We start from the raw sequence: 27,461 nt of genomic DNA, 5'->3' as shown, positions 1-27,461 counted from the left end.
CTCCTCCCCTGTGACAAGGGCGCCTGGCTACAAGCGGGCAGCTCCCGAAGGCCTGTGCGGATGCAGCTCGGGGCCCGAGGGGTCTGACTGCATAACGTCCAGGGCGTGTGTGCTAGGAAAGCGGAGTGCGGGTGCCCTTCTCTTCAGGCATAGCCGCTTCGGGGCCCCGGCTGGGCGTGGCATCTCCCAACGGGGCGGCGCAGCCTCTCCCGTGTGTCTGCATGGGCAGAAGGCTTTGAGCGCCCTCACTGGGACACGGAGTCAGCACAGACACAGCCCGGGCCACAAACCACATTCCCTCTGCCCTCGGGTCCCACGGGGGACCTGCACTGCGTGTCCAGAACCCCACCTTCCTGCACCTCCAGAATGACACTCTGGCCTGGCAGTTCTGCGGGTGTGGGCCCCTGACCTGCCACATCTGCGTGGCAAGTGGGGGCCTCTCCACCATGCCTGGCCAAGACAGACGGGTCTGTTCTGGGCTGGCATCCCTGGCCTTCCCTTTCGGAGAGGAAGGTGGGGCAGGCAGGGGAGGAGGGCCCTGGAGCAGGACTTCAGAAGGCCTCCCTGCTTTCCTAGCAGGAAACACATCCTGTTAGTGTCTGACTGCTGTGGCCTGGCCCCGATTTGTTGCAGTTGGCTACGCCCTCCATCCAGCTCACAAAAAACAGCCTCAAAAACAACCATTTCCTCTCTGCCGAGGGGGGGCTGCACACGCACATGCACGTCCCTGCGGCAGGCTCTCTGCTTTCCAGGACTGGCTGTTTCGTGGCAGAGGCACAGCGCAGGGGCTCACGCGGTGAGAAGCTGAACCGCTCCTGGCACAGCTCCCCGCGGCCCTGCTCAGAGTCCGGCTGCTGGTTTTGCTCTGTGGCGCTGGTTCTAAGGAGCGAGGCGGGACAGACCCCCACGTTGCCGCCCACCTCTCCGGTTTCTTGTGGAAAGAAGAGGCCTTGCTTCCCAGGAAGACGGCGCACGCACGACTCTGGACTCTTGCTGGTGCCCCAGCTTCCTCCCCAGGATGGGCCGAGGGGCTGGCTGCAGCTCAGGCCTGGCCCTGCTCCAGGTGCAGGAGGCAGGGTAAGGAGGGCCCGAGGTGAGCTCAACTGCACCTGTCACATGGGCCTTCCCGATGCCGCTGAGAATGAGCGGTGATGTCCTCTAGCAGCCCCTAGCTGGTCTCGGCTCTCCCTGGCCACAGCAGCAGACCGGGGCTGGGACTTTCTCCACGACAAGCGGACAGCACTGGCAGCCAGCGATGACTGTCCAGAAACTGGTGGCCACGGCAGTGCTGGTGGCCCTGGTCTCTCTTGTCCTCAACAACGTGGCAGCCTTCACCCCCAACTGGGTATACCAGACGCTGGAGGACGGGCGCAAGCGGAGTGTGGGGCTGTGGAAGTCCTGCTGGCTGGCGGACAGGGCCCGGGGAGGGTCGAGCCCCGGGGCCCGGCCCGGGCAGGCGGACGCACAGGGCTGTGAAGCTCTGGGCTGGGGCTCGGAGGTGGCAGGCTTCCAGGAGGCTCGAGGCACCGTCAAACGTAAGTCTGCTTGTTTTTACGCCTCCTTTAGGGCGGTCAGGGCCCGCTAGCTCTGAACGGCACGAGGTGGGCTTGGGGCGCGTGTTTGGTGAGCCCTGAGCTCTGTGCCCACCCTCCCGGCGGTGCCCACACCTGCCCCTGGCTCCTTTAGGACAGAATTCTTCCCATGCAGATATGGGGCTTTTCTCTGCCTCCATGCACAAGGAAAGGGCAGACACATTAACCAGACCAAGGAAGATCCGCTTTTCTTGGTGCAAAATACACCTTGTTAGTGAGTAAAATAAACTAGTAGAAGCTTAAAAACATGTGGCTGAGTTCTGACTTCATTCCACAGTTGTCAGGGTCATCGAGGCAGGACTTCTGGGAGGAAACCAGCCACAGGGCCAGAGCGGGGCTCAGGACAGCGGTTCTCGAGAGCAGAGCCCCTTGCTGTCTTGTCTTGGCCCTCCCTGGTCACTGGCGGCTGGGTCTGTTTACTGCTCTGGAAGGTGGGAAGCAGACTTTGACCATGGGGTCAGGTTTGAGTGTGCAGGTGGGAAGGCTCACAGTGAGACACCTGTCACCTAACATGTCATCTATGCAGTCACAGTGGCTGACCGGCAGAGATCTCCCCGAGTTGAGTCTTTGAAGCTGTTGATGAGGGTCTAACTCACAGATGGGCAGGAGACAGAGCTCATCCTTTCGAGAACATGAGACTTTGGCAGGGGCTTTGCTAACTGCTCTCAGAGGGTGTTCACAAAGTCCTCGAGTAGCACAGGCAAGCTCTGTGCTCGGGGTGGGAACGTCCCCATCTGCCACGTGCTTTGAGCCCTGACCCACGAGGGAGCCGGGTGGGGGTGGCATCCAATTCCACAAAGAGATGGAGGCTGCAAGAGACACGTGCTCAGCCAAGGTCCCTGGGGGCAGGCAACCCCAGTGTGTCCACTCAGAGCCCCTTGCCGTGCAGCCTGGGGGGTCTTCTGTTGGGGAGGGGCTCTTAGCCCCTCCCACCTCCCTGGCAAGCAGGGCTTTCAAACTTTCCCACAAACTCTCAAAACTCAGTGCAACTGCACTTGCGTCTCAGGGGACTTGCTGGGTCCTGGGACTGTCCTGACGAGTCTTGCAAGCCAGCGACCCCGTGGCTCCAGTGTGAGCTCTGTGCCGCCCTGACCCACAGAGCACCCCCAGCCCGGGCCTCAAGGTCAAGCGGGAGCCCTCCCTGGGCATCCATGTCCTCTGTTTCCTTGCTGAGACCAGGAGGGCACACAGGGTTGGGATGTGCTCTGCCTCCAGACCCCCTTCCCACCAGGCCAGCCACGTGTCCCAGCCACCGGCCTGTGGCCCCTCCCTGACAACTTGATGAGCTCCCCGCATGACGTCTACAGCATTCTCACACTGGAAACGCATTTGGGGCAGCTAAGCCTTAACCTCTGGGCATCAGTATTTGCCCCAACTGAGGGAAACACCACGGAAGGTTCTCCTGAGGGAGACCGGGTCGCTGACACACTTCTCACCTGGTCCGTGTGCGCGAGCGGCAAGGCGACAGGAGCAGCACGCAGGGCTAATCTGCATGCTGGCTGCCACACCTGCCACCTCACATCAGACTAGCTCCCAGTCTCTGGCTCCCAGGGAAAACTCCAGTCCCTCTGCGCGGCCACTCCGCTGGGTATAGGGATGGGGGAGGAGGGAGTGGGTGGCGCCTTGCTCAGATGCACCCTGGCTCAGCGCTGAACACCCCTCTACCCTGCACGCTCCACAAAGTCACCTCGATCTGAGACAGGGCGGTGTGTGTGGCTGTAGGCCTGACTCGATCCATCCCGAGCTCCCTGTCTCAGGCCTGAGAGTCGGGCCGTCCTAGAGACTCTACATGTCTCGGCAGGTGGGGGGGTGGGCAGCAGCCCGGGGATGGGGGACATGCTTGTCTGCTGTGCTCCTGGGGTCCTGGCAATGCCCTAAAGAACCCAGAGTCCAAGCCACTCCGAGCTCATGGAGCACACATGACGAGGGAGCACCACCTGACATTCTGAACTCCACCGGGGGACTGTCGAATCCTGAGTGACATGCAGGGTCCTATCCTCCAGGACCAGGGGCATCTTTCTGCCCGCCACCAAACTGGGTAGCGCGCGGCTATCGTGATGGCAATCCCTGCTCCGGTGGCTTTCCTCACTGCGGAGCAGTGGGCGCTGGGCAGACGTGAGGTCCTCCTCTGGCCCCTGAGAACTCCCAACCCCAGTCTGGGTCAGACTTGCTCTTGGGGAGTTTCTCATCGTTCCAGATTCCAGACATTCTGTCAGGCACCCTAACCTCCTTTTCTAAAGCGACGTAAGGGGTGAGTAAACATGCAGTTAAATCTTGGGCACCCTGCCTGGAGGGGGTCACTGCTCTCTGACCCCGGGGGGGGGCAAGGAGTCTCATCACCAAGGCAGACAAAGGGCACTGGAGCTGGGGTGCAACGGTGTGCATCCCACTCTGCCTGGCCACAGCCCTTCGTGCCACATTCTTGCGGGGTGCCGCTGCCCAGGCTATGTGCATGGTGATGACAGCCTGTGAAATGCCTGCACACGGTACACCCCCCCACCCCGTGGGTCTCCTCCAGGTGGTTGGCGGAGGGAAGGGAGCGTGCCTCACAGGGCAGTCTTCTCACGCAGCTGGTGGGTCTGTGGGCCGTCAGTGCTTTATCCTTCTCCCTCCCACATCTTTGCATCCACGGGGCCAAAGGCTGATGGGGTGAGGACGCCACAGGGGGCCACGGGGGGCCAGGGTGTGTGGCTTGAGCTGTGCTCTCAGAGCACCAAGAAGGACAGAGAGCTGGGTGGAGGGAGCCGGAGGGCAGGCCACTCCCCTCCGTGCGAATGTGCACCGCAGAGACTTCCCTCGCCTGGCCCGGGAGGCTGCGCTGGGGAGCCCTGCACGTCTCTGGGCCGGCTGTGAACCCGAGCGCCCACTGTGCTTACCGCCCCTCATCTCGAGGTCACACCCACCTCCCGGACCCGACCACCAGAGGACAGAAGAACCTCTGTGTGCCACGTAGGTAAAACTCACTGCAAAGAGCGCAGGGTGTGAAGACCCCAGAAAGAGCCCACAAAGAGCGGGCCCTCCACGGGGAGGCAGGCCAGCCAGTCTTGGATGCACGGGGAGGACCTGCCTGGAGGTCGTCCTGACCTGCTGATCCGTCCTGACAGCAGGAGAGGTTTGGTGTCCTGCACGCGTGGGTGGCCACTGGCTGGGCTGGCTGCACCTTGGATTCCGCCATGAAGACTGCATGGGCAGCCAGGAAGGTTCGGGCAAATTGGCCTGCAGCCTGGCTCTCAGCCCGAGTGGCCAGCTCAGGCCTGGGGAGGTGAGGAAATGTGGGGTGCTGGCACCTTTCCCCACCAGGCCCCACTGCCACCCCAGCACCAGGAGCCCTGCGCTCGCCAGGCCCCGCCTCTGGCACCCCTGCATTTACTGAATCAGGAGCGTCAGGGTTTCTATAGCAACAGCGACTCTGAAGAGCACAGTGTGAGCTCTCAGCCTGTGGGAGTGAAGCCCCCCGGGAAAGAGAGCTGTGTTGGGGAGAAAAGCCAGTGAGGGGCATTACTGGCCACACTCACTGTCCACACAGCTCATCTACACTGCCAGCCAGGGCAAAGGCAGCCGCCGGCCCAGCACGACGAAGAAGCTCAGTAGGTGGGGGCTGTCATCCTCCAGCGGCCCTTCTCTGCCCTCAGGGCCACTCTGACTTCCCAGCGGCCAGGCTTCTGCCGCTACAGCCCTGCCCGTGTCTGTGCTGGACTCAGGGAAAGGCCTGGACCCCCAAAGGGCAAGACCCCTCAGCCTCCGAAAGACAACGGGGGCGGGGAAGCTGCTCGACGCACAATGGGCAGGAGCAGCCAGACCTGGGGCGGGAAGCTGCCTAAGGCCTCATTCGCTCTGGGCTCCTCAGGCGCTAATCAGGGGTCCACCTGCCCACCTGCAGGCAGCAGTCACAGACACCGTGACAGGCCACGGTCCTCTCTGCTCTCATGCAGGGGCATCGCGGGGGAGGGACTGACTTCACGGCGCGGGCAAGCTCCTGCAGGCTGGCGCTCTGCTGCCCAGCATGAGGGGACGTTGTCTCTCCGTGGGCCTCTCGTGACAGCACTGCAGCGCCCCCCTCCCCCCCCCGCCACCATGGGAGTAGATAGCAGGGAGCCAGGGAGAGCAGGTCGGTGAGGCGCCGGGTGCAGACAGAGGCAGGAGCTGGCCCAGAGCTGACCACCTGTCTTGTCCCCTGTCATTCTCACAGTGCAGTTTGACATGATGCGCGCCTGCAACCTGGTGGCCACGGCAGCACTCGCTGCGGGACAGCTCACCTTCGTCCTGGGGCTGACGGGCCTGCCCCTGATGTCGCCCGATTCACAGTGCTGGGAGGAGGCCATGGCTGCTGCGTTCCAGCTGGCGAGTGAGTATCCCTGGGCCTCGGGCCGGCAGGGCGGCCGCACCCTCAGTCTCGTGGGGCTGCCAGGCCCACTGCGGTCTTCTAACGTCACTGCGACCCCCGTGAGTCACCCTCACACCTTTCGCGGTGGGCAGAAGCAAGACAGAACCACAGGTGGGGATGCTGAGGTTGCAGCGAGCCCCCGGCTGCGTGTTTCTGTTTGCCCACGGGCTCCTGCCCTCTCCCACTGTAAGACAGGGTGCTCCGGGTGCTGGCACTCCAGGCTCACGTGCTTGCTTTCCAAAGTCTGCGGCATCTGCTGTTTTCTTTGCCCGTCTGCAGCCGATGTGGCTGGAGGCCTGGGCTCAAGCCCCTCCCGTGATGGAGCAGCAGCCTGCCATGGGCAGGAGGAGAGCCCCCACCTCAGCCTGCGCCTCGGCCACCTTCCCCACTTACGCTGTGTGAACGGGGAGGTCAGGGCGAGCACGAGGCTCCAGCCAGGGTCATCTGCATGCCCCATGACCAATGCAGCTTCCTGGCAGCCCGCCGAGGTCAGCAGCAGGCCTTTCCTCATGAGCAGCACAAAGCACTGAGGACACGTTAGCACCTGAGCGCACACACCCTGTCCTGGCTCCCACACCTAACAGCCCGTGCCGCCACACGAGCAGTGGGGTGGGAGGCCGCACCGGCCAGGCCCTGGGGGTCTGTAGGGTGAACCAAGAAAGGGCGCGGGCACATCTGTGGTCTTGAAAGGCTGAGAGTGGTGGTGGCAGCAGCATAAACGAGAGACGGGATTGTTTCGGGAAGTTGGGCACAAGTGGCCACAGGAGCCACAGAAGCTGTCCACATGACCCCAGGGAGCAGAGGGGCTTTGTTGCTGGTTTCCCCTCCCCCATGCCTCCTTCTTGCTGGCTCAGTTTTAATGACCGTGGACACCTGGGGACATTCAGGTTTTCTGCAGCCCACTGGGGAACGTCTGAGCGGAGGTCCTGTGCGGGGATGACATGGGCCAGGGTGTGGGGATGTGATCCACCAACCCACCTGCCTCTCCCGCTGGTGGAGAATGGCAGCGCGTCCCAACACTCAAGGTACAGTTCCAGCAGACCCAGTAAAAGAAACGGCAGGAAGTCTGAAGTGAATCATTCCGGGAATAATGGCCCCTGGCCCTTATCTTTCTGGAGAATGAGGCTGACAGACTGGCAGGAATTCACATGCTGGAAAGTGACCCTGGTGGGAATCAGGAATTGGAAACAGGCCTTCCTGTGCCTTTTAATAGAAGGCTGGTGGTCCTGGGCCAGTCACTTCCCCATGGCCCAGTCACCCACGAGGCCCGGGAGTGCCGAGGGCCCACCAGGCAGTTTCCAGGAAAGAGTAGCTGTGGGGCTGAGGGAGCTGGACACAGCCTTGGCTGTGTCACCTGCAATCCATGGGAACGGGGGCAAACTGCCAGCCTACTGGCACCTCCACCCGTCCCCACCGGCCTGGTCTTGAGAAGGAAGGAGGTGGGTAAAAACATGGACATCCCAAAGGAGAGTGACCATTCAGAACATCCCTCCTCTGCCTTCTGCTGACCTTAGGGCCATAAGGCAGAAATGGGGTTGTCGGCCTCACTGAGGCTGCCCACTTCTGGCGCACGTCTTATCTGAAACTCCATCCCTCCCAGAAGCAAGTGGAAGATTAGGAACAGATATTCAGGCATCAAAGAAATGAAAGGAACAGCTCTTGATCCTGAAAATAACTCCTTGCAGCAGAACAAATGGACCACGGCATTTTTTATCTAGAACTATTGGGAGAGAGACTGTGGGTTTGGCATCAAATCTTACTTCCTGGGAACCCTCATTTCAGAACAAGAGAGTGTTGCTTCCAAATCAGCCGTTTTTGAGCAAACGGAGATGGGGAGCCCTGTGAAGGAAACGTGAGCTGTATGGCAGCAGTCCCGGGTGTCCCGGGGCCAGTCCCGGCTGACTGCAGACGGGTGCAGCCTTTGCTCACAGACTGTCAGAGGCTCTGCACGCTGTTCCACAGGCTTCTCCCGAGGCTTCTCCCGGAGGCGTCCCACCATCACTCCCACAGGTCTGTTTTGCCCAGAAAGGAAATGCACTTGGCCCTGTTGAGACTTGTTTCATTGACAAACAGTACAGAATGCAGCCGTGTGTCTTGCTTCCACCACACTGCTAATTTTAGAGTTAGGTTTTTTCCTGTGCTCCGGTCTGCTTTAAACAGTCAGGGAGAGACTGAAGGGCGCCGGGATATCCTGTCCCAGGAGGGGAAATGCCTGCTGGTACCTGTTATGCAAGTGAACCTTCAGTCCCCAGTGCTGGGGCCAGAGGGTGGGCAGCGGGGAGAGAAGGCGCTGACGAATTCCCAGGGAGGCCGGACAAGCTGGAACCAGCAAGGACGGCAACCCCCCGCCCGCTCGCCGCTCTTCCTGTCTGGGCACCGGGCCTTGCTCCTCACACCTGCTCCTCCGAAGGCCCTGTCGCAGGGACATGCGGGGCCCCGAAGCTGTGTCCTCTGACAGGTCACTGCCAGCCACTCCACCTGCCGCACTCTGCCATGCTCGAGCAGTCACACCCTGGAGTTCCCAGCTTCCTTGCACAATCTTCCAAGCATAATTTTAATTTACTTAAAGTCAAAAAAATTACTTTGTCCCTTATTCCACCCCAAGCTGAACATCCCTGTGCAACCCCTCATTTTCCCTGTGACGACGGCTCCTGTCGGGACTGCGGTGGCTGGCAGAGGAGCCAGGAGGATCTGTGAGGAGGACCTGCCCATGTGGCGGCCCCCTCCCATAGCCACGCGCCCGTACGTTCATCTGCACACAGATCTGTCCCCCGTCCTTTATTCTCTTGCTTTGGCCGACTTCTGCTCGTCCGTCCGAGTCTGGTCTCACTGCCGTGTGAACCAAGGTGCACGGTCATCCTGGCCTGATTACTGCCGGCGCCCTGGGACCCTGCGTCACACACCCGAGCGACACCTGGAGCAGGGCAGGCCACCGAGGGCGGATTCGGCAGGCAGTGTGCCAGCCGGGCGCCTCGGCGTGAGGCTCCTCTGCTCCGGAGGGGTCCTGAGTGCGCGCGGGGCTGTCCCTGGGGCGTCTAGGTGCCAAGTCAGGTTCGGAGGCCCTGGATGAGCCACCTCATCCCTATGCTCCTGTAAGCGCTGGCTCTGTCACGCCTGCGGCTGTGACTACCCTGACGTCCCACCGTGGGCCTGCTGGGGACACCGCACCACAGCGTCAGCACCGCTCTGTGCTGAGTCCGCGCCGGAGCCCCGCCAGCAGGCCTGAGGACCACCCCGGCAGGTGGCTCCCTCCTGTGGCTCTTCAGGTGCTCACGGCCCCTGGGCCCCGGCTGTCGGCTGCGCGGGACTGACTAACCAAACTGGGTCCCAGGCGAGCATTTTTAGGTGGGACAATGTCATGGTTGTTCCGGGCTCCGCTGCGGGCCCACCGCCATCTTGTAGAACTTCAGTCCAGGCTCCTTGTCAATCGTCTGAGTGATCCTGCAGCTAGAGCGTGATCGCCACCACAAACGGGTCTGGTTCAAGTACAAGCGTACAGCCGACTGGCGGAGGCCTCGGCCCTGAATTGTGCTCTGCGTGCCTTTGAGGTGGCCCCGGGCTCTCCTTGGGAACCCTCTCCAACGACTCCTCACCTCCTCTGGAGGGGTGAGCAACAGGCCTGAGCTCATGCCACGCTCCCAAGCGAGTGAACTCACAGGTGTGAGGCTCTGGCCCTCGCCCCTCGATCGCTGCAACTTGGTACCGCAGAGTGCTGTCCCCCCACACACGTCCTACAGCTGCTGGACGCCAACTCTCACAAGCCGGCTCCCAGCCCGGCCCTCCTCCTAACACGAAGCCTCCCATGCTCCAGAGGGATGACCGTGGGAGCAGAATCATCGCACAAGCTCCTGGGCTCCGCGACTCTGGCTTCTGGAAATCAGACCATTTTTTCTTAAGGTAGCAAAACTTACAACACCCTAAGTACTCTGTGCCCCTGAGATTGCTCACGGCGTCAGACCTCGCGGGGCAGTCGGGTTGGTAAGTGGCAGCCATCCCAGTATCTCATGAGCCAGTGGGGATTCTGCGGTTTCTGCAGTCAGAGATCTTCTCATAGGAACATACAACTTTGTTTTTCACAATAAGGCGGTTCTCAGCTTGGTCTGGACAGTGTGCTTTGGCACCTGCTTCCCCAGCGCCGGCCTGCACCCCAGCCACACCCCGCGTTTTCCCTTCACTTCCACGTCCTCTGTGCTGCTCAGAGCAACAGCATGTCATTTGGGAGCTTCAGCTCCGTGGAAACACGACCAGATCCACTGTGTGATTAGCTTTTCCTTTCCCAGAACCCCTCCCTCTGAGGAGGAACACACTGATCCCATCACTTTGCTGCTCACAGATGCTGGGACATCCCAACCATGGCTGTGCCCTGACACGGGCCACGAGCTAGTCTGCTCTGTGAAGACTCTCTCTGGAAGCTGTCATCGCGCCTGAGCCACAGGCGCAATGCGAGGCAGGTGTGCTGTGCGGAGGTTCAGGGTTCAGCCCCATGGTCTCCCACCTGCACGTACTTGACCGTCACTCCCACAGGAAGGCCCTGTGACAGGCACTGAAGCCCTCGGAAGCAGGCAGGAAGGAAGCGAGAGGAAAGGGACGCTCTGCAGGCTGAGCTGTGATTCACAGCGCCCGCGTGGCCAGCTCACAGGAAGGGGCTGTTTGCTTTGGAAACAGAAATTCATGAGGATGGAATTGACTCCACATGCAGAATTCAGGGTGTTTGCTCAAAGTCTCCCCTTGCATGTTTCTGGATGAACATGAACATCACTGGGAAGTCTGGGGAGAAAAGTCTCTGGGACAATTCTGAGGGGGTCTCCACACCAGGACGTGCCAGAGACGGGGAAGACCGAGGTTGAAGGCCAGGCTGGCCCGGGTCTACCCCCCACACCCCTCCTCTCTCCTCAGTAGGAGAATTTCATGAAGCAAACACAAGTTGGATTTCAGAAGAATGTCTACATAATGGCAGTTATCCAGCACCACGGCGGAGGCTGGAGGTGGCCAGCAAGGCCATGTGTCCATCCGTGTCCCCGCGACTTTTCACGGCTGACACGTGGCACACATGGGAGATCCTCATGCACTGCGTGTCTGTGTAGCTCGTGCCACCCCCCAGGGCCCGGGCGGGACCCACCTGTCCCGGTGTTGCCCCGACATCACACCCACCCTCGCAGCTCAGGCTCCTCTCGCAGTTCAATGCCTGTGCCACTGTTCTAGTAGGTTCCTCGTATCTTCCCGGTCAGGAGGGGGTTTTTCTCTTTCTTTTCTTTTTTTTAAAGATTTTATTTATTTATTCGACAGAGATAGAGACAGTCAGCGAGAGAGGGAACACAAGCAGGGGGAGTGGGAGAGGAAGAAGCAGGCTCATAGCGGAGGAGCCTGATGTGGGGCTCGATCCCATAACGCCGGGATCACGCCCTGAGCTGAAGGCAGACGCTTAATCGCTGTGCCACCCAGGCGCCCCAGGAGGGGGTTTTTCTAAATTCATTTTTTTAATGTTGGGAAATGAAGCCCTTTCTCTGACTGTATGTGTTCTAAGTTGCACTGAAACAAAGCAAGAGCCAACACTGGTCTTCACACAGAGGAAGTCACGTAAATGTGAATTCTTTAAACCTTTTTTTACACGAGGATACAGAACTAGACTTTCTTTTGCACTTCTAGAAAAAAGAGCCAAGTGAGGTGCAGCCTCTGAAATGGGCCAGAGAATTGAGACGCACCCCAGACGGTGCTGGAAACCTGCCCAGGGCCACTGACTGCCGGGCGGCCAGTAGTGCTCCAGAGGGGCAGACCCTCTCCAACTCTGTCTGTCGGGCTCCACGCGGGTACTGAGCCATCACCTCGCGGGATGTGGGTAGCTATGCTCAGCTCGTGTGTGCACCTGTGAATTCACAGTCTTATCAGTCCATCCCTTTCATCTGGAGTATGAAAAATCTTTCTCTCAACAGGGAAGCAGCTCCATGCTCTGAGTTTGTGCACGTTGTAGGCAACAGAGCCAAACATAAGGGAGGAGGTAATAAACAGACTAAGACAGCAGCAAAATAATACTACCCTACGTTCGGAGTACACCAGTACGCGACACTGACCTTAAGAAAATAAGTAACAAGACGGTTAAGGGACCCGGTGGTGCTGGCCAATATAGACTCAGGACAGAACCTACACCTTGTCCTGTGGCCAGGCCCCTGTGTGGGGCCCTGAGGGGCCCTTGCCACTCAGGGCTGGGATGGCGGGGCAGCCCCCCGTGGGGTTCCAGAAGCCGGCAGCTAGTCTGCCCACGTGCTTTGTCAACTGGTGCCATGAGTCAATATTTTCACTGCCGGGAGTTCAGAGTGTCCATACGACGGGGGTCTCTTGGTGTCAGAGGCCCAGCCAACACCACTCTCTGGCAGGGTCTATGTGGGCCTGTCCCCACTACGCCGCTGGTACGGTGCTCCCTGGCCTGTGCTCACCACACTGGACCTGGAGAACTACGCCCTAGGGATAAATTTCATCTTTACCACTCTAAGAAGAAAGCCAGCTCCCCCAGGACGAGTCAAGCATGCCTCCACTAAGCCCACACTACAAGCCCTCCTTGGAGTGCGAGCAGCTCTGCTGAGCACACGCGCATGGAAACTAGCGAATAGCGTGAGAACCAGCACGTCCCGCTGCAGCGGCAATCATGGCGAACGGGCCCTGTCCCCGCGTGGGCTCGGTCACTATAAAGCTGTTCATCACATCTCCTTCCACAAAGACCCACAGTGCATTCAATTTTGCACCATGGGATCTATCTGGGTTTGTCTCAGACAATTCATTAGGTGATTCCTGGATGACCCTTTGGGAGGCTGAGCTGGAGTGGGGGCGGGGGGCACCCTCCAGCCATGCGGACGCCAGCAGGGGAGGGGCTGAGCCCGAGCTGGGGCAGGCCGAGTTGTGACTGGACCTCCAGGCTGAGCGCTGCCAGCAGCCCTCCTCCCCAGGGCTGGTCAAGCACAGGGGCAGCAGTACCAGCAAAGGCCCGGAGAGGATGGAACTTGGCATCTTGGAAGAGTGGAAAGGTGCCGGTGTGGCCATACCGTACCGGAGACGGAGACGGGAAGCCATGTGTCGGGGGCAGAGATCTGAGGCCAGGGAAGGCACACAGCCCACAGTGCCCTGCACCTGAACACCACAGGGGCCTTCTCCTTTCTGGCTCTGGCCAGCAAGGGCACCTGCCTCCTTCCAGCTCTGGGCCAGCTCTGCACCAGTCTTCATGGAAATGTCTCATCTCATGACGGACTTCACGGTACAGTCTTCACTCACCAGTGTGGTCAGTCAACCCCAGTTAGCCATGGGGCTGGGGAAAGGTTGTTCACCCCTGCAGTCTGCCCCCGCACCTCGCCCCCCACAACAAATGATGTTGCAGAACTGGGGCTCAGGCCGCATATCGGATTTTTAAATATTGCCGTAACCAGTGCAACCCCAATTGATGCTTGGCAAAGGGCTAACACAGACTTCGACCACGGAAGCCGTTGGGGTGAGTTCCTTCCCACCGCACTGCCCTCTCTGCTCGGCCTGGCTCCCTGCCTGAAGGCTCCCACCAGCCTTGCAGCGAACACCTGTCCCCCAGCCAGTGCCTCCTCACTGTGACCTCAGGTATGGGCCAGCGTGCTAGCTGGCTCTCGTGCTGTCCCGCCTGCCCTATCCTGCTAAGTCCTGTTGAAACAAGGCACAACGCGCTCCCCTGGCAGGCAAAAAATGCCCAAAGACACAGAAATATGAGGGGGCACATGATGTACTTTCATTGTCATGGCACAAAATGGATTATCACTCCTTTCCCCATGAATGCAAACCTTGATGCCACAGAACCGTGAGCAAGGGACACGCTCTTCACTGGGAGAGAAATGCCAGAAGTTTCTTTTTGTCAGTGTGCATGACAAAGAGACTTAGTTATTTTTACCAGAAAGGAAGTATCCAGAAGCTTTCTGTGTATAAAAAGCTCCACAAAGTACTGCAGAGAATTACCATGGAGATTAGTCACCGCCACTGCTGTTGAGCACATGACCGAGGTGGATACACGTTAAATTCATACTTTGTGGAAGGGACAGTGACGATGAGACTGAACCGCTTGTGTCTGTGAAAGCCCAGCCCTCCCCCCACCCCTCACCCCTCACTAATTTATAACAGCTTCCAGAACCACGAGCTGGCACCACTGCGGCTCAGCTCCGGGGCCACAGGGGTCGTGCATGATCTGGTTTCCTGAGGAAAGCAGGGGAGGCTGTGGGGAACGGAGGGACCAGCATGAATGGAGGACAGATGTCACGGCACAGGGCAGGGGGAAGTACTGCAGTGGGAGGCTAGCCTGGCCAGAATCCAGGGACGAGTCCAAGAGGGGCTGGAGGGTTCCGTCTGGACCACTGCAAGAGACTCTGTCCTCGCCAGGTACTTTGGGTTCCAAGAAACAGTTCCCCCAGGTTACCACCACAGAGGGTGGGGTGCTGCCTTGGCTGCCCTGGCCTCTGCTTCTGCCCAGCCCCCTCACCCTCGCCAGCCACAGCTCCCGCTCAGCACTGCACCTCCTTCCTGCCTCATGTGCCTCGTCCGACCCCTCCTGGCTGAGGGGTTGGAGGCCTGCACTGGACCAGCCTCCTAGGCAGCAGGACAGCGGGGCCTCTCCTCTGTCTCTGTCGGGCCTCCCAGCCCAGACTCAGCCCTGAACTCTAGCAAATGTCAGTGCCCCGTTATCCTAGCCGACAGGTTCCTGTTGCAAGAACTAATAAACTGTAAAGGAAGTCACACCGTGGTGCTAAGTGCTAACAACGTGAGGAAGCCATGCTCCCTGAGGTCCACGGAGGACTCTGCCCACAGTCAGAAGAGAAGGCTGTGGAGGGGAAGTAAGCAGGAAGAGGGGATGTGGGGGTGCGAGGGAAACCACAGGACCAGGTGCAGGGTGTGGAGGTGAGGGGAGGCAACAGCAGGAGAACTGGATGCGTGTGCAGCCCTGCGTGCCCGCCCCCCGCCCCCACCCAGAGCACGTGGGCGCTGGACACTCCGGAGGTTTGAAAGAAAATCTCTATCTCCTCTAGAAGCAAACAGGAAGAACAAGAAAACTGCTAAGAACAGGACTGAGTTAGATACCAATCTGAGTTGTTTCTAGGTAAGATCTAGACAATTTGTGTCTACTTTCTTTCAATGAATTAAGTGCTTCTGTGAGCCCGCGAGGAGCTCACGCAGAGCTGCTGCTGGATTGGTCTGGGTGTGAGGGACAGGGAGCAGCAGTGTCACTTCCATGGGGAGGGTGGCTAAAAAAATGGCCCAGCCCTGGCAGACCAAAGGAAGAGTGCGCTGGGACCGGGCTGTGTCCTTGTGGAGCACCCCCAGGAACTATTCGGTGCCAGGATTAAGTAGACGCACACCAACCCTCCACAGCCATGCAAAGGTCATAAACGCACACAGAGGCCCAACGCCGCGCAGCTCGACACTGACGTGTGGCACGTGAGTCGGGCTACAGCCCGCTGGGGCGGCGAGGCAGGGAAGAAACGGGAGCTGCACTTCTGCGGCCTACAGCCCGTGTCCAGTCTTCTTCCTCGCTCCAGCAAGGCTTTCTCAACACTTCTCTCTCGTCTGCAGGTTTCGTCCTGGTCATTGGGCTGGTGACATTCTACAGAATTGGCCCATATACCAACCTGTCCTGGTCTTGCTACCTGAACATTGGTGCCTGCCTTCTGGCCACCCTGGCAGCGGCCATGCTCATCTGGAACATTCTTCACAGGAGAGAGGACTGCATCGGGCCCCGGGTGATTGTCATCAGCCGCTCCCTGACCGCGCGGTTTCGCCGTGGGCTGGACAACGAGTATGTGGAGTCACCGTGCTGAGCCTGCCTGGGACTTCATCACTATCGCTAAACAGTACAGAAATGGAAGGGCTGTCTGTGCGGGCGATTCGTATGGCTTCCTATATACACGCGCACGATACACAGCTATGTTTACTCCGTCATATATGATATATTCTGTGGTTGTATTTTGCCCGCGCCACCCTCCTTCCGATGTATCCACGATTTGGCTTCACTCTCACGCACATTCCAAGGAGGAGACCAGCGCCTGGGGTGCATGGACAGCGGCGGCCAGCTCGCTCTGCGCCTTGGCCTAGGATTAATTTATTCTGCACCTGCTGAGCGCTGGGTCCTCGGTCATACTCACTCCGGTAAAACAGAATACCCAGGAAGATTTTCTGGAACTGTGTGTGGTCTTCCTCAAGTGACTCAGAATTTACAACCAGATGGTTATGGCTTTATTACAGGATTGTGTTCGTAATGTCTGTTTGGCTCCTGATTAATTTTCTAAGTTAAAATAAAATGCAAACTTCTCACTACTGTGTCAAACGTGTGTTTTATCCATCATACTGCCACATGGGTGAAAAGAAGTTGGTCTATTTTTCCGTCATTTTTGTGGGTTGGCAGGAAGAGAAGGCTTGAAACATCTTTCAGGACCTGGTGGGAACACAGCTGTGGGCCCTCACGTTTCCATTCGACCGTCTCTGACGCCCACGTTCCTACAGACTGGACACTGGCCCTGAGATGGCAGATCAACCAGCAGAGTAAGAGGGGAAAATGTCTATTTGTTTAAAGAAAATTCAGAGAGATTGCTTTATGTCTTCCCCTGTAAAAATTTCCAGGCTAGCTTCGGCCAGATGCCGGGTAGTCTACCGAGTCCTTCACGATGCCACACTGATCCCAAACAACCTGGTCTTAAATCTGGAAGAGGTGAGTCAGCTCTAAGACCGCAGGCAGAACAGAAAGCATCAACGAGCTGTGTAAAACTGGCGCCACCCCCGCAAACCCTGGACTGCCTGACCACATCTGTAAGGACAGTCTGCCACCTGCACCCGCCTGGATGCTTCCTGATGCTGCACAGCTTGACCCCGCGCCACCTGGCGGCAGTGATTCCCAGAAAACTGACACGGGGGCCCGGCCCGTGAGTACCATGCAAAGCCAGGGTCCGACCCCAGGCCCGCTGGTTGCTTCCCCCATATGAGACTGCCTCCTGCTAACAAATGTTCAGCCTTGCTGCTTTCGACCTTCCAGAGTGTGGTGATCAGTGTGGAGTTTGTCTCCAGCAAGAACAAACAGTGGACTGGGGCTGGTGCTTTAAAAAACATAAAGCAACTGAGAATGACCGAGAAGCATCTAGGGCCTGACTCTTTACAGTAAGCTCAGCACCCACTGTAGAAGTACCCGGATTACGCCCGACACCAGCACGCGTGTGGGACACTCAAGTCTGACCTTCCTCCCTCTGAGCCTCTGTCCACAAAGGACTCCCCACTGACCCCGAATCACATGCTACAAAGAATAGCCTTCTAAAAAAAAACAGTGAAATATTTAAGATAATACGACTTCACAGTATTACATACACGACTTTGTAAGGGTACATGGAAGTCCTCAAGATGACCCTGTGGTTGATCACGGTCTGTGACTGTGTTTATATTCAACGGAAAGTGACCAGAGGAAGGCTGGACTGTGCCATCCAGACTCCGGGGTTCACCTCCCAAACCAAGAGCCCTCTTGTCCACAGCCACAGCCAGTGTGCAAAAGGCTCCTCCATCAAAAACAAGGTTTGGCCTCACTGTTTAAGAAATAAGACAAGGGGGGCGCCTGGGTGGCACAGCGGTTAAGCGTCTGCCTTCGGCTCAGGGCGTGATCCCAGCGTTATGGGATCGAGCCCCACGTCAGGCTCCTCCGCTATGAGCCTGCTTCTTCCTCTCCCACTCCCCCGGCTTGTGTTCCCTCTCTCGCTGGCTGTGTCTATCTCTGTCAAATAAATAAATTAAAAAGAAAAAAAAAAAGAAATAAGACAAGGGACAAGGGCTCGTGTGCTATTTTGAAAGGTGCTTCTATGTTACAGACACCTTCGCTGCCCACGAGGGGGCATTCCGTGGCGGGGCAGGAGGGGGTCTCTTCTGGGCGACTTAATTTTTTCATCTTTTTTTCCCATTTTATTTTATTTTTTTTAAAGATTTTATTTATTTATTTGACAGAGAGAGAGACAGCCAGCGACAGAGGGAACACAAGCAGGGGGAGTGGGAGAGGAAGAAGCAGGCTCATAGCAGACGAGCCTGATGCGGGGCTCGATCCCACAACACCGGGATCACGCCCTGAGCCAAAGGCAGACGCTTAACCGCTGTGCCACCCAGGCGCCCCTTTTTTTCCCATTTTAGTTTCACTCTGCAGTGATCTTTCTATCCTTTGGAGATTAAAATCTGTCAAATGCTCTTGAGAAGAACTGCTGACTTCTCTCAGGAATGAAGGGGAGGCTGCTTGCAGACAGCTCTTGAGTAAGGGGCACCTGGGCAGCGCAGTCAGCTGAGCTCCAACTCTTGGTTTTGGCTCAAGTCATGATCTCCAGGGTCCTGGGACTGGACCCGTGTGGGGCTCCACACTCAGTGGAGAGTCGGCTTCTCGCCGTCCCCCCTCCACACACGTGCGTGCTCTCTCTCCCTCTAAAATAAATAAATAGGAGCACCTGAGTGGCTCAGTCCCTTAAGCGTCTGCCTTCAGCTCAGGTCATGATCTCAGGGTCCTGGGATCGAGCCCCGCATCAGGCTCCATGCTCAGTGGGGAGCCTGCTTCTCCCTCTACACCTCCCCCTACTTGTTCTCTCTCTCTTAAATAACACCTTTAAAAAAATAAATCTTTAAAAAATTTCTTTTAGAAGAAAATTTCTTTTAGAGCAAGGGTAACTGCCGCAGTTGTCACCATACTGTTTCGAGTGTTTGTTATTCAAACCTTCCTGTTTAGTAGCAATTATTCCCAGAGGAGCAGGTATTACAAATATCGAGCAACTGCAGAACTTTCGACCAGGAAGAATACAGAACACAAGCAGCAGCCCAAGAGACCAGGAGCCCGCAGAGGAGAGCCAGGCTCACCTGCTCCGTGCCCTACCCTGCTGCCATAACACACCGGCTCCATGACAGAAAGCGCCAGGGGTGTCCTGGCGTCCCCAAGTGCGGCGGCATTCCCGTGGGTGACAAACCATGAAATACACCATGACATCATCACAGAAGAGTTACTGACTCTCAGAACCTCACTTAGAAGGGGAGAGACACCTAAACAAGGCCCCCAGAGCCGCGCGCTTCCCTGTGGCGCATCAGGGAGCAGAGTCCTCACCTTTTGATGAGTTTGATAGATTTGAAAGCTTCATCCATGTCTCCGACGGTGACGAAGAAGCTGAAGTGAAGCATGGCGTCCCGAGTGGGCTTATCGCAGTCCTCCAGCCCGACGAAGTCGCGTAGGGGTCTCCTGCCCACGCATGGGCACCCTGAGCCCACCTGGTCTTCTCCGTCTGCTTCTCCTGGCTGAACGACAAAGGCCACCATTGGTTGTCAGCTCCCAGAAAGTCTCAGGCCTTGAGAGCTGTGTCAGTGTCGGGTCTGTCTGCAGGCAGGCGAGGACGCCCAGCAACAGACCTGCCGAACGCAGCCAAGTCTGTGGGCGTCTGAGGTCCCCGGAGCTGCTCACTAAAGCCACCTTCTCAACAGTTCTGAAATGACTATGCAGACGCCCATCTCCCAGGTCTGTTCTGCAGCCTAGAAAGAGGTGTTACGACCCACACAGACTCTCACGTTGGCACAAAGTCTTAAAATTAAGTGATGGCAATATGATTTCAGGTAGATTTTCCAAAACAGTAACTTGGATTAGTAGCGCCAGAGGAGGAGGAGGGACCCTCCACTCTGCAGCCTGTGGTCAGAAGCACAGGACTGGGGATTGGCGCCTGGGGTGAGGGCGGGGGGGTCAGATGGGGCTGAGCCCCTAATCTGTGGGACAGTGGACGGTGTCAGGACTGAGTTGGTCATGTTGACCACAGAGCTGTAGACAAAGTGTCAAGTAACTACGCTGTACACCTGAAGCTAATACAACATCAGACGTCAACTGCACTTCAGTGTGAAAAAAAAAAATTGAGTTGAACTGTCAGGCACCCAGATGATACCTGAGTGACAGCTGAGACCTGTGTGGTGCTGTGGGGGAAGCCCTCGCCACGGTGGAATTGGGCCCAGGAATCCCGACCTCATCCCGGCTGCTGCTGCGTGACTCCTGCCTCTCTCTTCCTACCAGGCCCCAACGCACTGCTCCCTCTGCCATTCATCCGCCATCCCCAACTTTAGGGGGCACATGACCTGGGCCTTGAAACACGGGTAGGGTTTGTCAGACCCAGGCATGGATGGCCAAGACCCTTCCATGCACAGAGCAGAGCATAAGCAAAGGACCTGGGGCAGCCCACCGTGTAGGTGGCTTGAATTTAGGGCTCACCGAGGAGCACAGGCTGGGTCATGTCAGGAGGAGGCTGAATGCCGCAGAGCCTACACTGAGTGGGAACGTCCAGAAAATGTGTGCACAGACCGCAGGCAGAGGCCTGACTTTCATCAGGTCCGTCGTGTTGTGGATCTGATGCTGGGTTCCAATCAGAAGCTGGCCCACTGTGGTCATGCTTGGGAATTCTCACACAAATAGGAGAGCCTGTGGGTCACCTGCCACGTGCACTTGCTGCTGCCCTCGATTTGGAGCCTCATCTCTGTTCTGAGAGGAGGACACTGAGCTGGGACCTTGGGGGGTCAGACTCGCATCCACACCTTCGGGTGTGCAGGTGGGGAACCTCTGGACACTGTGCTGTGGGCCCTGAATACAGGTCAGTAATCTGAAGAACGGCAGCTTTTAACCAAACACAATGCTTCACAGCTATTTGTTACAAACACTTCAGAGGTCAAATTAGTTCAGACTTCCTATATTGCCAATCCAGGTAAGCAAACTCCTTCCTGCATCACAAACATCAAGTGACACGCTGCTCATGCCACAGTCCCAGCAGGGACGAGGGCTCTGCTCCTCCCCCCAGGGGCTGCCGCAGCATCAGACTCCCCAGAAAGCCTGGTAACCGAGGCACGCCAGCAGGAAGCATGCGGACAAGTGCAGCTCTGAATAAATTACAACAGACCTTGGGAACACAGCCAAGTCCGGGGGACAGATGCTAAGTGGGGAGTGGCACTCACAGCTGTGCTGCACGCACCTCCTCTCTGGGACAAGGAGGAAGGTGGGTGCACGGAGGCAGAAAGGAGAGGGGAAAGAGGAGGCCCGTCATTATACGGAGTAAACCACAGTCCGTGATGGGAAAGTAATGGGGAAACTCCACAGAAAGGACCTTAAACACCATCACAACTTTTTGAGTTCTCAACTCGAGGAGAAATGAAAATGCCACGGAGCACTAAGAAGACTGAGGTCCAGAAGCAGCGTGATGGCACTGACAGTTTAAAATGAGGGAAGGAAGGCTGTGTGGACAGAGCTGCCGTGGCTCGCAGCCTCGCTGCAGGACACTCAGATGAAGGGGCCGTGGCGACGAGGAGGCCAAGCCCAGCGAAGGCAAAGAACTTATCCAAAGAACCTAGCTGAGAGTGTGCATGTGTGTCCTGCAAACAACCCCGTCTGTCAACACTAAACACACACATGTGCGTGCAACATGCCTCCCGAGAGGCCACACGCCAGCCTGTCCCCAGGGGCCACCTCTGGGGCTGGGACTGCGCAGGGATGCAACGTCCTTGGCCCCTTAGACCAGGGATCCTGGACTCTCCACGTCAGCACTGCTCTGTCTTGATGGCAAAGCCAAATCCTATGAGTTTCCTGACCCAGAAACCTCTTCACTGCTGGAGTTTCAGGGAACAGATTAGAGCGGATGGCTTGCCTCGCTTAACCAGAGGGGAGGCGTGGCGCCCTGGAGGCTCCGGGAGACCCCTGCAGACCCCTGCCCAACGGGGAAGGAGGACCCACAAACACGGCCCTGTGCTCGTCGGGCTCCCACCTTTCTCATGAAGTAATAATAAGGCACTTCGATCCCCAGAAGATTCTGGTAGGCGGGAGGCCGGGGGAAGCTGTCCTGGAGCAAGAAGCCGTGCTCCTCCGTCACGAAGAAGGACAGAATCAGCACGTCCGCCTGCGAGAGAGGGAACAGTGCTGTTTCTAGGTCACCGATACCATTTTCTATTTGGCATCTAATTCCCATTTTCATGGTCAGGATGTCTATATACAACAGAGAAAAAAGGATGAATGCGTGCACACAGCCTTACACAGACCCCCCACCTCCGCCTTTTGGAAGGATGCGCCTCACGCAGCCTGAGAGCTGCTAGACCCTTCTCATGGACAGATTTTCTTGCAGCAAAAACTAATCCTTCCCATCCCCGTTGGTGAATGAAACTAAAGAACTCTTATGTTTCAAAGTTTTTCTGTTCAGCTCCTTGACTCTGATTTAAAAATCAACAACAGCAGAGGGGTGTCTGGGAGGCTCAGTTGGTTGACAGTCCGACTGTTGATTTCGGCTCAGGTCATGATCTCAAGGTCGTGGGATCGAGCCCCAGGTGGGGCTCCACACTCAGCGGGGAGTCTCTTCCCCTGCTCGCATGTTCACTCTCTCTAAAAATAAATAAATCTTTACAATAGTCAACAACAGCAGAAAGATTCTGTCCTCTGCTTTCAAGGGAGAAAGGACACAGAGGCGAGAGGCCGGGCGTGCTGTCGGGTCCCACTGCGTGTGGCCGGGAGCAGCAGCGCCGTCCGCAGCACCTTCTGAACGGGAAGAGCAGGAGGCCGAGGCGGCCAGGCCCTTCCTCGCTGTGTGAACTCCTGCAATTTCCCATCATCTCATGAGAGCCCTGAAGAGGTACCTCACCAGAGTGGCGGGAAGTGCCTTTCACTGGCGATCAGCAGGTGCCCTCCCCGCTTGCCTGGAGTCGTCACCCTCTACTGTGAGAAAACTCTGTGCATGGTTGCTTCTCCGGTTCCAGTCACAGAGATGCCACCTCTGTGCGTTCTAACACTCAGTGTTTCAAAACCAAGGATTGGATCTGCTTCTGAAAGTCTCAGGGCATGGACACTGACTGCTGATAATCCTGGGCTCCCCGCTCTCACCACCCTGAGAGGGAACTTCCTTTGGCAAAGAGACAAGTTTGCTAGTGTAGGCGGCCTGGCTGCCCTTGCTGACTTACTGGGAACCCATACAGATCCCTCCTGGAACAAGGTCATCACAGGGAGGTACAGGCAGACTCTGGGCTTTCCCAGGGAGCTCCAGACGTTCCGACAACACATGTCTGGAAAGTGTTGGAGTCCTGGGCCCTACTGGGGGTGGCATGCCCTGCAGAGCCGGGGAGTCTGGTGAGGGTGGAGGGCAGGGACCAGGGCAAGGAGGCCAACACAGTGGGAATTGGCCTTGTTGGAGGGAAGAGCGAGAAGTCAGCTGACTCAGGCCCAGGACACGCCCCCACCACGGCTTAGCTTTGTTAACTGTTTCGGTAGTGGCCTCTGCCCTGGAGAAAAATACATAACACTTGATGTAACAGGAAAACCAAAATAGGACAGTCTGAGTGAGACCAGACAGAGAGGGCTGTACCAACCCAGAAGGGAGGCACAGGCCACATATCCTTGAGGTGGCACTCTGCTCCACAGGCACCAACTCCCCTCTAACTTCCCCATAAACCGCGTCAGGAGGATTGTGAACCCGCCGAGCCCCCATGACTAGATAGAAACGTGGCGCGGCCACGGTACCGTGGGGCCTGGGCTATCCTCGGTGGGCGGCTTCTTATCCCCAGGCTGCAGCTGGGCTCCCGGAACTTCCCGCACAGCCTCGCACACAAACAGCCTGGGCTCACTCTGGTCCCAGAAATGGTTTACAGGAATGAGATCCATCAGGCTCTCATCCACAAAGCCATGGCTCCTGAAAGAGAAGGCCCGTCCTGAGTCCTGAGAATTGAGCGGAGCAGCTGTGCTCGCAGCTTCTGGAAACGCGTGCCCGGGATCTGGGTCAGCATCAGCAGGCTGCCGGCTTCGGAGCCCCTTCCCATAGCACACTGCAGCCAGAGGCCCGGCGCAGTCTCGTCGGAGCACGTGTGGTGCTCTGGCTCAGGAGACTCCAGCAAGGGCTCTGCCAGCACCAGCGGGCGGACCTGGTGTCCTGCTGGGATGAGGTGTGTTACGGGGCTGATGCGCTGCAGTGCTACCGGCAGACAAGCTGGGTCTGGAGGCACAGGAAGGCTCAGATCTCAGAGGACAACAGGCGTAGGAGGGGAGGCTGTGCAGTGTCCCACTGCCACCGCAGACGTGACAGGCGGGCTGGATGTGGCTCAGAGGTGGAGGGAAAGCATGAGTCTAAGACACAATTCAAACAGGGAAAATGGGATGAGTCACAGATGAGGGGATTAAGGGAAAGGTCATCTGTGAGGTTTCAGACCAGGCAACCACGGAGAGCGAACAGAGTGGACAAGAACAGACCCTGGGGAATGAGGTTCAGGTGATGGCAAGAAATTCCAGAGACATCTGGAGCCCGAGAAGCAGAGTGAAGCTGGGGAGAAGTGAGGGTGGGCATGTTTGGGTGGGGCCGCTGGCAGTGGCCAGTTTAAGCCACCAGGGGAAAGAAGGTTCTGGAACAGGATTTGAGCTGGGTAGGGAGGTGGGGGCTGTCATAGAGCAGACGGAGCAGACGCCGGCGAGGCCAGCCGTGGGCTCTGCTGTGGTGCACTTGGGGCAGGCCCTGGCCGCAGCGTCCACCCCGAGTCCTGAGCAGCACACGTGGCCCTTGGGTGTCACTTCCTGCAGAATCAAACATGAGCCCTGAGTGGAGCAGGGGGAGCTCTCCTTGCAGGAGAAGGAGCCACAAACACCGACTCCCTGAAAACCACCATTACTTCTCTAGAAGTGTGACGTCAACCACCCGGATGCACCCCCCTTCCCAGGCGCTGATGGAGCTGAGATTCAGGCACCGTGGGGCCCTGGCCACCACTGCCCTTCCAGAAGCCCGGTTCTGCCAGGTAATTCCGGGACCTCAGGGCTCAAAATCCATCCCCAGCCTGGGCGTACTGGCTCTCCGGCCTGTTTTGAGCACCGGCAACTACTGGGGTCCCCGAGGCTTGAAAAGCTCAACTCAGCAACTGAGTATCAGTGTCAGTGTTTTTTCAGTGAAATCCCCCTAAACCACAGTCTTACTTCTCGGTCTCTTGCCCACTAAAGGACACCGTCTCCCTCCGATCAATCTGTCCCGTCTTGAAGTCGAGGATGGTCACCGTGTCCATTTCCACGTCGTAGAAGCAGATTCTGGAATCAGGGCTGTTGTCCGCCTGGGGGAAGAGAAAATGGAGCTCACGGTACCACCTGGCTGACAGACCACACATATGAGAACAAGAATCTGGTGTCCATGACCCGCCGGCCACTCTGGCATTCCTAACGTGGACATCAACTTACTTTCATCCCACTGAGACCACTGCTCAAACACTACTTAATAATTTCCGAGCACTGAAAACAAATGCTAACATGTCGTGAAGGCCCGACTCCAGCTGTCCAGCTGTGGTCAGTGCTGACTTGAGTGATGTCATCTTTGCTGAGGTGGACTGACCGCGGGGACACGGGGGAGTCTGGATCCCAACAAACCAGTTCTCACGTAGGTGACAAAAACAAGAGAAAGGGAACCAGGTTGGCTGCTGGAGCAACAAATGACAAGAACTCGGGTAGACTGTTGGAGGCCTCGCTCTAGGAGACAGAAGAACGCTAAGGCCCTAGGCCTTAGACAGAAGATACCGTAAGCTGAAAAGCAGAAGGACCACAAAATCATCAACAGGTTTGAGTATCTATGAATATGCTTCTAGTCACCACAAACACCTTAGCAAAGGGAAAGACACACAACAGACCGGAGATGCATCAGCAGCACCGAAGGCAAGCAGCCTCCTGCCCCAGACCCTCCTTCCCCAAGCACACTCCCCTCCCCCAGGGGAGTGCCGGTAGGGCTGGGGGGCAGCTGATTTTCATCGCAAGCTCCCTTGTGCTCTTGAACTTATTTTTTTTTTTGTCCTTTTCTCTGAGCACAGGCAAGAATCCCCGATGCAAGGAGAGGCGTCCTCGTCCCTCAGTGTCACTGCACCAGAGAAGCAGACCTCTGGAGCCGGTCATCACTATGCTGTCTGCACTCCTGCCGTGCGTTCATCCCCAGAGGTGCTCTCCCCCTCTCCCCCCTGCACGCCCTGCTTTTGTTTCTGTGCACTGGCACTGCCCTCCAGCTGCCTGGATCAGTGACTCAGGACTTCCCTGCATGCAGTGCTTGACCACCCTCCCCATGTCCCGTCTTGGTGCTCAGGCTGGCAGGGCTGCTCTTTTCCTCCCGAGGATCTCCATTCAGCCAGACTTCCTTCTGAGACTCAGGCTTGTCTTTACAGGCCCTCTTGTTGCCCTCAGATGCCTCAAACTCAACAGTGGATGCCCCATCATCCCCGCAAAGGCTCCTCACCACGTTTCCCTTTCCACCAACACACTGCTGCGGGGGGTAGAACCAGCCCCTGCCTGTCCGTGCCCACACCAGCCAATCCCAACCCTCAGGATGGCTGCGATGGGCACCAAGGGGACCCACCACTGAGAAGCAATCTTAGAAAGTTCCTACATTATACTCCTGCCTCGTCTCTGCGCCAACATTGGCACCTGTGTGGTGGCCCACTGCCCGTGGCAGCCTTGGCCTCGCCCCTCTGCCACGGATGGCAGACCCTTGGCCAGGCCAGGCTCTGTCACCAGCTCGCACTCTGGGTGTCTCTGCCTGTGCCTCCCTGCCGCACGCTCGTCTGGCGGGTTCACAGCTCCGTGGGAGCCTCCTGACCAGTGGCAAGCCCAGCACCACCCGGCAGTTTGACTCAATCCTAGATGGGTGTCTGTTCATCCACACAGAGGGGCCGGGCTCTCCTGTTTAACCACCGGCCTCTGTCCACTGTGCCCAGAGAAGCACCTGGTTCACGAAAGGCAACCAGTAACGTGGTCATGAATGAATGGATTCACGAGCAAACACCCATGGGCGGCAGGGACCACTGTCTGCCGAGGACAGACGTGCCCAGGTCAATGCCCTTCAGACCCTACCCTCAGCTGTCGTCACAGCCTTTATTTCTCTAAGCCAGAGCTCAGAGGTCCTTGCAAGCCCCTTGTGCCAGGAGAGCACAGCTGGCTGATGAAAAGGGACAGAAGCGAGAAGAGGTGCAGAGCCCTGCACAGGAAGGACTGCGGTTTCAGAGGAATTAGGGACCGGGGATACGTGGGGGCTCAGGCCTCGTGGTGGAAGGGGAGGTGGGGCTGCAGGGCTGTGAGCACAGATGGGCACAGCCCGAGAAGGACGGCGGTCTTGGGAGGGCGCTGCTGACCTCCACCCACCTTGCTGAGGAGGACGCTGATCTTGCTGCCGCTGGCGTTACACCTGAGCGAGGCCATGCCCGCTGTGCCCGGGATCAGCGCGGCCACGTTCTTGTCGCTGCAGTGCACTTTCGCCTCCCTGCGGGGGGACACAAGGGTCTCAGGGCAAAGCACAAGCCCGTTCCTCGGGCATTCACCCTCCCCGTATGTGGGGAGCGCGCAGTCCCAGGACCGGCTCTCTGAGTGACTGGAAACTTTCATTCACACAACTTGCGGCTCCTTGAAGGCCAGCCATGCTCACTCTGGGGGTCTGGACACCCCAGGAGAAGGGCCAGCTCAGAACACAGGGCGAGCTTAAAACTTTAAA

General features: G+C 57.7%; 2 protein-coding genes across 11 annotated transcripts in view; one reads left to right on the top strand and one right to left on the bottom strand.

Annotated features, from left to right (window-relative positions):
* The window catches only part of IFT140 (intraflagellar transport 140), an 87,647-nt gene that overhangs the window by 24,261 nt on the left and 35,925 nt on the right, over positions 1 to 27,461 (bottom strand). For all 8 annotated transcript variants that reach the window (XM_034670657.1, XM_034670656.1, XM_034670652.1 and 5 more), the window contains 5 exons: positions 27,116 to 27,233; positions 24,923 to 25,053; positions 23,489 to 23,657; positions 21,753 to 21,884; positions 19,076 to 19,263 (listed from right to left, as the gene is read on the bottom strand). In XM_034670657.1, coding sequence (XP_034526548.1) covers positions 19,076 to 19,263; positions 21,753 to 21,884; positions 23,489 to 23,657; positions 24,923 to 25,053; positions 27,116 to 27,233 — 738 coding nt within the window. The remainder of the gene's footprint in view (positions 1 to 19,075; positions 19,264 to 21,752; positions 21,885 to 23,488; positions 23,658 to 24,922; positions 25,054 to 27,115; positions 27,234 to 27,461) is intronic.
* TMEM204 (transmembrane protein 204) lies at positions 671 to 27,461 on the top strand. 3 transcript variants are annotated; one of them, XM_019800679.2, is made up of 4 exons: positions 671 to 1,535; positions 5,782 to 5,937; positions 25,798 to 25,921; positions 26,143 to 27,461. In XM_019800679.2, the coding sequence occupies exons 1-4, from the start codon at positions 1,256 to 1,258 to the stop codon at positions 26,570 to 26,572; spliced, it is 990 nt and encodes a 329-aa protein (XP_019656238.2). In that variant the 5' UTR covers positions 671 to 1,255; the 3' UTR covers positions 26,573 to 27,461. The 3 variants fall into 3 exon arrangements, 2 of the variants coding, with proteins under 2 accessions (XP_019656238.2, XP_002920227.1); XR_002142898.2 differs by adding an exon at positions 16,588 to 17,523 and having other exon boundaries at positions 674 to 1,535; positions 25,798 to 27,461; XM_002920181.4 differs by lacking the exons at positions 25,798 to 25,921; positions 26,143 to 27,461 and adding an exon at positions 15,544 to 16,281 and having other exon boundaries at positions 676 to 1,535.

The sequence above is a fragment of the Ailuropoda melanoleuca genome, chromosome 10 (genome assembly GCF_002007445.2).
Source record: "Ailuropoda melanoleuca isolate Jingjing chromosome 10, ASM200744v2, whole genome shotgun sequence".
NCBI lineage: Eukaryota > Metazoa > Chordata > Mammalia > Carnivora > Ursidae > Ailuropoda > Ailuropoda melanoleuca.
This window is presented reverse-complemented; position numbering and strand designations above follow the sequence as displayed.